Source organism: Habropoda laboriosa, unplaced genomic scaffold, assembly GCF_001263275.1.
Source record: "Habropoda laboriosa isolate 0110345459 unplaced genomic scaffold, ASM126327v1 scaffold816, whole genome shotgun sequence".
NCBI lineage: Eukaryota > Metazoa > Arthropoda > Insecta > Hymenoptera > Apidae > Habropoda > Habropoda laboriosa.
In genome coordinates this window covers 17721-29240 of record NW_017101002.1, presented here as the reverse complement: position 1 = coordinate 29240, position 11520 = coordinate 17721, and the positions used below count along the sequence as shown (strand labels likewise).

General features: G+C 27.3%; 2 protein-coding genes across 2 annotated transcripts; one reads left to right on the top strand and one right to left on the bottom strand.

Annotated features, from left to right (window-relative positions):
• The first annotated feature begins 3519 nt into the window (after nt 1-3519).
• LOC108577732 lies at nt 3520-4786 on the top strand. Its single transcript, XM_017940923.1, has 5 exons — nt 3520-3632; nt 3708-3959; nt 4040-4308; nt 4393-4570; nt 4646-4786. The coding sequence occupies exons 1-5, from the start codon at nt 3543-3545 to the stop codon at nt 4784-4786; spliced, it is 930 nt and encodes a 309-aa protein (XP_017796412.1). The 5' UTR covers nt 3520-3542.
• Nucleotides 4787-5343: 557 nt separating this feature from the next.
• On the bottom strand, nt 5344-7172 carry LOC108577781 (probable ATP-dependent RNA helicase DDX49). The gene is made up of 6 exons (XM_017940984.1): nt 7022-7172; nt 6758-6951; nt 6332-6676; nt 6079-6251; nt 5650-6005; nt 5344-5576 (listed from the first exon to the last, which is right to left on the bottom strand). Exons 1-6 carry the CDS (start codon nt 7077-7079, stop codon nt 5344-5346), a joined length of 1359 nt encoding a protein of 452 aa, XP_017796473.1. The 5' UTR covers nt 7080-7172.
• Nucleotides 7173-11520: the final 4348 nt, after the last annotated feature.

Here is an 11520-nt window from a genome sequence, read left to right as displayed (position 1 = left end):
TGATATATTTTGTAATGTTATTAAATTTGTACAAGCTTTTAAAACTACATCTATTTTTATTTCAGTATGGTCAGCTTTGATTAATATTGTTTTTATAATATACAAAGGAACATAAAACATTTCTGTGGAATATGTTTTATATTCAATATTAATGTACTTTGTCTTTAGTATTCCTAAGCTTGTATAATAATTGTGAGTTACATGAAAGTGATTTTGTTAAATATGTGATTGTCAAAGACTGGCCTATATTTCTGCACAATTGTAGACATTTTAATTACATAGTTATTAGAAAAAAAAAAAGTGAGCTACATCATTAATACTTCTAGTAAAATCAATTTTATAACTGTACTGCGTAACTGAACGTGTACCTTTTTCTTATTTATGGTATATTTACACGTTCAAGCACAATAAGAAATTATATCATCAACAGCCTATTTAACGCAACATAAGTATAAGAAATTAGTAAGGTGAATTTACGAGCTTCCAAAGGCCGAATAGTAATCAGCATTTGGGTGCAAACTTGTTACTTTGACAAACCGAATATTATTTAAAACCATGTAAAAACATACATGAGAAACATTATGCATGGATAGCGTTATTATTCTGGCACTTTCAATTACGTTAATTTTAAAGTAATATTTACTGTTCATAGAACAATTTATAAAATTATATAATATTAGCAATTTTGTAAAATTCAATAAGCAAATTCATGAATTTGATCATGTATTACTTTTCTATGTATATTGTAATTTATTTAATTTATACTTTCGTATCTACAATGTTATAAAAAACTGTTTTATAGATGTTTATTACTACATACGTATACATGTGCGCATCTATGATATAGAAATAGGATTACGGGGAAGTAAAAAAAATGTATGAGAGGTAACAAATAATAAGTGTGTATTATTTAATGATTCAGAAAACATGTAAACAGACTTATATCCACTAAATTTCTTTTATGAAAGATCGTGATTTTATAAGGAATAAGTAGCTATTGCAAATTTTTGTGAAAATAGTTTTCTTAAATTAAGAACAAGATTTTAGTTGCAAAATTGGTGGTATTTAGTTGGTAATAGAAGTTATGAAAATAACAAGTAAAAGCATACAATATTTTAAGTTCATGTAACATAATGTTAAAATGATATTTCAATGAATATCATTTCCTTCATCTTTGTTCATCTTTCTAATGCACACGTTTCATTGCACCTTCCTCTGATGTTATAAAAAGATGTATCTCCATACTTAATAGTGTACACCATATAAAATGTATTTATATGTATGTGTTTTGTATAACATAAGATTAAGTAATTTATTAGTAGAGATAATAGCTTATAAAACAAATATTACTTCATTATGGTAGCTAAGTTTCAAGTAGTGATACAATTAGTACCAATATGCATTCGGGTATGTAGTAACGAAAATATTGAAATTTGCAATTAACATAATTTAAACAAATTTTTTCATTTTTACTTTAAAACAACATTCGTATTTCAGTACAAATATATTGACATGAAAATACTTAGGACTGTAAATAAAATACAATGACATAGGAAAACATTTCAAGCTGAGTTTTCTATGTTATATAATTTCTTTATAAAAAAAAAAGAAAAGAATTCATAGTAACAGTATACTTCAAAATTGATACCTTATGAATAAATTTAAATAATTTGTATGTGCATAATAGTCAAGTCAGTAATTATTATTAAATTTGATATAATACTTTTCTGCTTCTCTTAAGATACCTATATCTGTCTGTTAAGTATTAGTTATACTTATTTCTTGATCATTTTTGTTGTAACGCGAAACTATATTATATCAAATTTATCTTTATACTATGTCCAGTGTAACTTACAAGAGAAAGACACAAACTGTCCTATTTCAAGTTTGGTGTAGTTTTACAGGATAATAGAATATATATCCCTATTAATTCTGATAAAATATCAGACGCCGATAATTTTGAAGGTATAAATAAGCATTTAATTATTGAGTATCTGCATGTCATATTTTATTGCATCAATAAGGACGTGTATTCTGATATCTTGCAAAAGCACATCAAAGTAAATATCGGACAATTCATGCCTTTTACTTGTTAGAAACTATAGAATTAACATTTTAAGTATCAAATAAAAAGTGTAATAAAACACTACAAACAGCTGCTACAAAATGTTATATTTATGAATGATTTTTCCCTACTGCAACATTGTAAGTGTTTTATGATCAATAAATTTTATTGTACCTGAAAAATATTTGAATATATAATTATATTAGTGCATAAAATATATACAGCATAAATCATATTAAATACATTACAGTACATAACAAATAAACAGTACTAATAATGTATAACATTTATTTATAAAAAGAAATTGATTTTTACGGATATTCGGTTATATTACGGTATATTATATTGTATTACGGTTATATTATAACCGCAATACATACATATAGAAATTGTAATAGCACATACGATCTTTTCATGTTAAAATAAATATTTTTACAAAAATTCTTGTCAATAGTTAAGATGATAATTACACAATTAACATTATTCTATAAATTCATCCCATGTATTGAAAAGCACACGCATGACAATTATCTGTCGTATAATCTGACGCTGGCCAAGCTATATTATTGCGCTGAAATACAAATACAATTCAATGTATGACCATAGCCAGCGCAGAGCTCAATTATAAGCATCCGTAAGTTTTTTTCCATTCTTTTATATTTAATCGTATCCATATGTTAATACAAATAAGTCACAATTTTTTAAATTAAAACAATAATTAGTTGCAATAATAAATACAATCTTTCTATTCACGTTTATTTTCTTCATAGAAAAAATTTAATTAATTACAACCACGTAGAATTTAAATATATTTTAATAATAGAGAATTATAAATCGTTCCAACTATTACTCTACTTTGTTTTTTATTCTTTTTCAAAATGAACAGCATTATTTTATTGAAGAAATTGTCTTTAGACTGAATTTGTGAGTTCCTATCTACAATGATTTTCAATGATGCAAATATAATTCGTAGAAAACGTGGAAAAAATATGACATTCTCCAAACAACCTATAAAGTAGACTATAAAATATTGAATGCGAATGGAAGGTAAATGTACAAATGAAATTTGATATTCGCGCTTGACGACTGATTTTTGTGTTTGGTATGTGCCGTGAAAGAGAAAAAGAACAGAAAGAGTACAGACAATTTAGCATATTAACGAATAATAATTTTATAGATGGGTCTATTGACTTTACTTCAAAGTAAGCTGCATTTCATTCTATAACTGAATTTTATAGATGTTAATAGCAGTGCATGAAGCATTAGGATATACACAACTCAAATAATCTGTAATTTCTAATATTTATTTACGAAATACTAAATTTTATACCAAATTTTCATTAATCTAATTGAAATGTAAATATATCGTTTTAAATTAAGTAAAAGATTAAAATAATCTCAGTATCATATTATTATTATCAGCCATCTCTATCAAATCTCTTGATTATAACATAAAATATAACTTTCATTGGTAATAATGATTGTTGGGAGAGTATTATCTACACTTGCAAGAGCACGATTGATCTCCTATGCAAGACCCCAGTTACTAAATAAGAAACAAAATTTGGTAATGTATAATTACATTATTGATTTGCCCTTGCAACATTTTATACTCTAATAAATTCTCTCTGTTCTTATTTAGACTCTATCTTTCTTGATGTGCAAACTATCAAGTTACCATGTTACAAAGAATATTGAACATATTTCACAAAGTGATGAAGTTGAAACTTGTAATGCAGAGGAAAGTAGACCTCTATTAGTTGTATTCAGTTGGCTATTGGCAAATCGTAGACATCTTATGAAATATATGAATTTGTACCTAGAACAAGATTTTGATATTTTACTTGTATCAGTTACACCTTGGCAACTAATGTGGCCTGTGAAAGGATCTAGGGTAAATATACAAACTAAAGCTCTAGTATATTAGATTAGCATTTGTAATATACAACTTAATTTGTGAAGTATTTCTTCTAGCTAGTTGCTGCAGATCTTTTAGAATTTTTAACACAACAACAAAATTATCAGCAAATTCTATTGCATGGATTTTCAGTAGGTGGATATATGTGGGGAGAAGTATTGGATTTAGTACAAAGTAATCACCAAAAATATAATAATGTAATTGACAGAATTGTTGGTCAGGTATGGGATAGTTTGGTTTATGTGACTGGCATACCATTAGGTATACCACGTGCTGTATTTCCAAGAAATGAAATGCTACAAAATATGTTACAAAAGTATCTAGAGTAAGTTTATTCTTTACTAATATAATTGTATGGATATTTCTTTCAAATTTTCAATTGAAACAATCTATATTAATGTAATTTTAGATATCATTTAAAAACATTTCATAAACAATCTACACAGTATTATATACGATCTAGTCAAATGTTTCATACAAATTTGGTACATACCCCAGCATTATTTTTCGTAAGTAAAACAGATCCAGTAGGTACAGTAATACATAACATGAGAGTAAGGGATCAGTGGGATACATTGGGTGTAAAGGTAAGTCATGTAAATGTATTAAATACAAAATAGTGATTTATTATTAGTGATATATTTTATATGTTTATCTTTCAGACTTATGTTAAAATATTTGAAAAGTCTCCACATGTTGGACATTATCCTATGTATCCAAAAGAATATGTTGCAGAACTTTATGCCTTTTTAAATAAATTAAGTTTAGTTCAAAATGAAGAAAAAATGAGAGCACATCTTTAAATGTGTTGTATAATGCCTTATCATGTATATGTTAAATTGATATTTGAAATGACACCATATTTGCCAAACATGTAGTTCTTTGATATTGATATTCATTTTTTATACAAATGAAGTCAAATGCCAAAGTTGGAACTTTTGATTTATTTATTTTTGGCTGTGTACTTTACTGCCTATAAATGAGGCACTTTTTTGTGCAATTATTAAAGGTATAATCTAAAATTATTATAATTGTATAGATTAATAATTATGCAAGCTTTCATTTAAACAGGTATACAGTAAAACAAAATGCTTTATGGACTACATATCTTACAGTGGTTTTAAATTTACTTTTAAAATTCAATTTTTAACAGATCCTCATATACATGAATACTTACTTGTTTCTTATAGCTATATTAATTCCTAAAAAGTTATTATACAATAATAAGGTAGATTATACGATATAAAATATAAATTTGTGCCTTTCATATACTAAGTATTATTATATTATTACAAAAATGATTCAACATGTTATTCTTTATACTATGTACATTTTTTGAAGATAATAAACTATGATTCAATTATATTTTATTTTTATCGTGTGTAAGTTCATGAACTTTATATTTTTTCTTTGATTTATGACGCTTTTTCTTTTCTAGTATCTCCTCAATTTCATCCGGATCTTTTCCTTCAAGAATGAGTTTTTTACGTTTATTGATAATTTTTTTTTCATAGAACTCTGTTTCATCTAGTTTCATTTCTGCTTCTCGTTTAGCAACAGATATTTGCGTTAAGATTGTAACTATTTCTTTATCTGGAGATTAAAAATTACATTAATGTCTTTAATACTTTTACTTTATTAAATGTTAAAGCTAAAAATGTATTACCATTAACTTTGTACTCTGTCAGCTTTGTGCCAATAGTATCTTCGGTGGCATGTAACAATTTAATATCATATGGAGTTATTAGGGTAACTGCCATACCATCTTTGCCTGCTCTAGCTGTTCTTCCTACCCTATGGACGTACTCCTTTGGGACATTTGGTATGATGTGATTTATAACTAATTCAACTGCAGGAATATCTAAACCTCTTGCTGCAACATCTGTAGCTATTAAAATTTTCACATGATTGGATTTAAACTGAGCAAGTGCTGCAAGGCGATCCCTCTGTTTTATCATTGCATGCAGTGCTGCATTTGTAAATCCAACATCATTTAATGTCATGGACAGTATTTGGCAATTTCTAAACAATAAAACATGTAAAAATCATTCATTATTTTTAACTGACATCAAGCATTATACATGAAAAACCTTACTTGCAAGTATCTGTAAAGATCATTATAGAACCATCCTTGTTACTTGCTCGAAATGTTCTAATTACTTCTATTAAAAAAGAATCACGAACATCACTTGGACAAAGTACATAACGTTGATCAAGTTCTTTAACTGTAACTACACCTGATTCATCTTTGGATTCCCATAGAAAGACCTTCAAAAAGTAGTTAAGACTAAATTGGTCATGGTATAGTTTTTTAGTTTTATTTAAATTTTATAAAATTTTCGAAATACCTTACTAGATGCTATGTGTTTTATTTTGTCAAGAGTATCTGTCACTGTTGCACTAAAGAGAAGCATTTGTTTTTGCTTAGGTAAAGCATCAAATATAGTTTTTAATTGATGATCAAAGTGACCTTCCAAAAGTCTATCAGCTTCATCTATAACTAAGAATTTAATTTTTTTCAAAGAAAATGTATTGCAACTTTCAAGGTGATCTGCTAAACGTCCGGGAGTTGCAACAACTATATGTGGATGCTTTGACAATTCTAAACCCTGCACAACCATATCCATTCCACCAACAATTACACATTTTTTTAAACCAATTGACTTTCCTATTGCTGAGAATTGATCAGCAATCTAAAAATGAAGTCTCTGTTACTATAATTGTAAATTTTAAAAAAGTAGATATAAAATATCTGTTTTAAAAAATTAACATACTTGGAATGCAAGTTCTCTAGTTGGTGTTAAAACAAGTGCGAATATACCATATGGATCCTCGGATAATTTTTGTAATATAGGAAGAGCAAACGCAAGTGTTTTGCCACTACCAGTTTTTGCACAACCGATACAGTCATCACCCGCTAATATTCTTGGAATGCAATTTTGTTGAATTGGTGTGGGATGTTTTAATCCTAGAATAAATAATAATACATTTCCTTCTTCTGTTTATCAGTTTCATTGATATTCAATGATAATTCTTACCCATGGAATGACACTGTGTGACAATCCATTGATTTAAATTTAATGCAGCAAATGACATGATTTCTCACTAAAAAACACTCAACTTATTTATACACGATATCGGTGAACACGTGGGATAGTTTGTTCAACGGATATTTTGCTTAATTTGATCATTATGTTTAATAAAGGTTAATATTGACTAAACTTTAGTTTAAAGAACAAATAATTTAAGACGAATAACTTTTTACAGATGTTTTAAAAAAACATTTTACGGTACATGAAGAATTCGAACATTTTCTAATGATGTTTTTCACGATTACCACTAGGAGGCTAAAATTTTTAAGTGATTCTCACAAGTTACGAATTGGACAGAATTCTTTAAAAATGCAATAAAAAAACGCATTTTTAGCAAAGAACGAATATTATTGTTCGGGGAACTAATTTGAAATATTTTATTTTAATTATTTTACCTTTTTTTATTCCTTCGTTTCGGTCGTAGTTTACAGAATTATGTTATAATTTTTAAGATGCAGCGGTATCTGTCGGTAACATGTTTAATGAAACAAAAATATATAAATAATTCATTTTCATAATAAATATAAATGATACGAATGTAAATTATGGACTCGGACATATTAATTATATTAACAGCAACAAATAGGAAATTGTATTAATTTCTTATACGAATATATATATACATAAGTATGTATGCATGTATATATGTATATTCATTTACATTGTAAATTTGTCAATGAATGTAACAAAATTTGGACATATTTTTATGATTATTTGCCTTAATTTGTAGAAAATAATAATCATAATATACATTTCTATGTTTCTTTTGATCAATAAAGATAATACAATTACAAGAAGGATAATGATACATTTACAATGTACGCCAGGACTATAAATTCTTTAAATTATTGAAACTTAGTCTTAAAGTCTAATTTACAATTAAAATTACATTTCAACATTTACATAAGTTTTCCTTATGATAGTTATCGTAGCATTGCACTTTGTGTTTTATGTAATTTAAGAACAATCAGCACTAAATTTAAAGAGAAAACTAACAATGTCATAATATTATAATGGCAGTGTGAAAAAAGCTGTCCGATAATGGAAAGCAAAGAACATTTTCATACTAAGCAAAAGGAAAAGCTACAATTAGTACAAGAACATTATTTCCAGTGTGTATGTCATCTCTGTCCATGCATATGTATGTTTGTCGTGTGCGCGCGTACATTTATACAATTTGAAAACATAAAAATTTGTTCAGTGTTCGATGCACATTTTTTTATCAATCATCCATCAATCGAAATTCTTTGTGCTTTTCCTGTGTTAATATATTTAAAAATGCGCTAGCTTTATTAAAGATGAACGCTTAAATTCGTTTTAATAAGTCGCTATCAATTAATTAGTTTCTTTCTCGATCCAATACCCATTTAGCCCTACCCGTTCCGCCCCACAAAAGAGATATACATGTTCAAATAATCATCGGTAAAATTCTGATGAAAACATTTGTTGCAACTTTTAACGCATGAAAGTTCCGTTTAACTTTACTAGCAAAAAGTATACATTATTATGTTGAAACTACTACAATCTTGTTTAAACATACAACGATGAAAATTCGAATTGAACCGAATTTTCCTTCACCCTAACGCACCACGGGGAATCTAATTTCGATATTCCATAATCTGCTGCAATGTTAAAAATCAGTTGTTCCTTTTTTTTTTTTCCTTTGATAGCCAAACTTTGCTATTTTACAAGTCTAGAGATACATGTATGTTTCAATAATAATTCGGTCAATGCGATAGGTATTAGACAACTCGCTAAAATCTTAGAGAAAAAACAGTCACTACGATGCTACGTCTGAACAAGAATAGTTAATAGAATAATATAATAGGTTTATCACAAATTTTATGTTATATTAAAGATCGATTAACGGTCATACTATCGAAGAAAGTTACATCTTACTTTATACGATTAAGTCGAAATGACACAACGTTTTCTTACGTTAATTAAATGCTCTATTGCACACTGGAGGAATAATCGCCACTGTCAATTAATCTGACGATGCTTTAATTTTTAATTTGATTTTGAAAACACAATTCTTCTTTTACATATTCCTCTATCGACCAAATACTGATTTTTCCCATATGGAACATTTGTTTAACATATCTTTTCAAAATCATAATTCTTTGTCGTCGCGTCCGTCTTACTGATAAACACAAAACGGAAAAGAAATACATATATATTTAATACAAATGTACAATAGTATACTCGCAACACATTTGCATCGCTACGATTGTAGATATTTTGCTAGATGAAAGTTTAACTATAAATGTATAAAGAAAATGTCATGTTATATAAATGAGTGAAAATACGATTAATTTCAATTTATTAATCTTAAGCGCTGCTTCATCCTCTGGTTTAATTTGCCGCATTTCAAGCGTACTTCAATGCTGCATATAATCAGCATCTCTTTCGTCGTTTTTATAAAAATATGCTTCTTGAATAATCATTATTAGGAACCGTGACAATGAAGAATATTTGAAATAAAAACTTATAATTAGAACAAAAAGAAAAAAAAAATATATATATATACACATAAAATAAAAAAGCACATATATCCAACATTTAATATATTAATAAAACTGACTTTGACATCGCACATGTATTTTTAGTTCGTACAATTTTTCAATTCGTACAAAATTAAAATTAAATACACTATAAAAAGCGGCAGATTATAACGAGGATCAAAGATAGCTTCATCGAATGTGTGTTCTGAAATGGCTATCTCCCCATATCACGAGTATATAAAATATGTTACAAATAAGTCACCCAACAACTACTGCAACTTAATAGTCTACCTTGCGTATACTATTTTTATCATGGTTTCAACAATTTTAATTAATCGTGAAAAATAAATAATGATGATTTTCCGTTACAATGTTTTTTTTTTTTAAAGTAAACATTCACATTCAATATATATGATTTGTAAAATTGGTGACAACCTTTGTTCGAAAGATATGAAAATTTAAAAAGTACAAAGAACATGAGATGTATTTCTCATACCTTTTAAAGGAAAAGAGTAACTTATATAAAATTGTTTTACTAAATTTGTTTCAGATCTGAATGTTCATAAAATTACATGACTCTTTTAACTGAGCTTCATGCTTCAATCATTTAGCTAGTTTCATAATAGAAACGATATCTCCATATATGTAAAATGACGTTTAACATAAAATGCGGTTCCTCGAATTCGATATGAAAAACCCTATTGAAAAGACGATTACTTGTTTCCTTTCATTTTTCAATTTTTTTTTCCTTTTTTTTTCTTTTTCGTTTTTTTAATTAATCTGTTCAACTTGTCTCACTAAATGAAATTTTCTTATATTATTTCGTTACAGCTCGCAAACAATGTATTCGGTATACGATGACATTTATGTGCAATGCACTTATTTTATGTTCATTTGCATAAAGGCATTGAAACACATCGATTTGTGTATGTGGCCACGTACGTACATGCGTGCGTGTACATGTGTATTATGTTGCCTTGTTTGTATAATTTTTTTATGTATGTATGCGTGCATGTACGTTTACGTTCACTCACAATACATGCACTCATACATACGCGCGCGCGTACATACACACATAAGCAGTATTTACAATTTTTCTTTCATGGTAATCAATCACGCATTTTGAGAACAGCAATTAATATGTGTTACCTATTATTTAGCTAATTCAATTATTCAATTATTATCATTATCAGTTAATTATTATAATAATAACTATTATTATACATAGTATAAGAGTATGGATTTTCCTCCTTTGTCCTCATCTACGGAAATAGTACTTAGATGTAACTCAACTCATTATGTTCCTCCCTTGTTTTTAATATAAGGAAGAATCCTTAATCGGAATTTATTTATCCTACATATGTAAATTTTGCATATGATATAAATATTTTATTAGTAAAAAAATTGTTTAATAACGTAAATTCATTAATGTCAAAAATAAAGTGACGATGAAAGACTATAAAGTTTCGAAATCTGCCTTCTCTATTGAAATGATGTTTGCACGAATATATTATTAATGAAAAAGCAAATTACCACAAAATGTAAAATAAAATACTAGTTTTATTATGAACGAATATAGCGATGAACTAATTGGTTACGTGTAAACTATTTTAGAGCTATATAAAATTTTCAGATAAATATTTACTGAATAGTATATAAATCAATACACGTTGTTTTTTTTTGTTATTGTTTTCTATTTCTCTTGGGAAAAGTTTCACTAGGCCCTTAATTATTCGTTGTTAGAAGAACGAGAAGCAAGAGAAAAATTTAAATAGTGAAAAATAACACAAAAACAGAACACACTAATTTTATCATGAAGAATCTGTAATGTGTTGCGATAGCATAGATCGCATAAGTTGTGAAACTTTCAAGAAGTCCACGATATTACAGGACAAAGAGACCTGTTTTTTCATGCCTAAATTGTATTTATAATTTGTTCCG

Excerpts from the sequence above, each read along its gene's own strand:
- LOC108577732 (XM_017940923.1), top strand. The coding sequence starts at position 3,543 with ATGATTGTTGGGAGAGTATTATCTACACTTGCAAGAGCACGATTGATC. Across the intron at positions 4,309-4,392 it reads ATGTTACAAAAGTATCTAGA|ATATCATTTAAAAACATTTC; the intron begins GTAAGTTTATTC and ends ATGTAATTTTAG. Across the intron at positions 4,571-4,645 it reads GGGATACATTGGGTGTAAAG|ACTTATGTTAAAATATTTGA; the intron begins GTAAGTCATGTA and ends TTTATCTTTCAG.
- LOC108577781 (XM_017940984.1), bottom strand. The coding sequence starts at position 7,079 with ATGTCATTTGCTGCATTAAATTTAAATCAATGGATTGTCACACAGTGT. Across the intron at positions 6,252-6,331 it reads AACACATAGCATCTAGTAAG|GTCTTTCTATGGGAATCCAA; the intron begins GTATTTCGAAAA and ends TACTTTTTGAAG. Across the intron at positions 6,006-6,078 it reads ATCTTTACAGATACTTGCAA|AAATTGCCAAATACTGTCCA; the intron begins GTAAGGTTTTTC and ends TTTATTGTTTAG.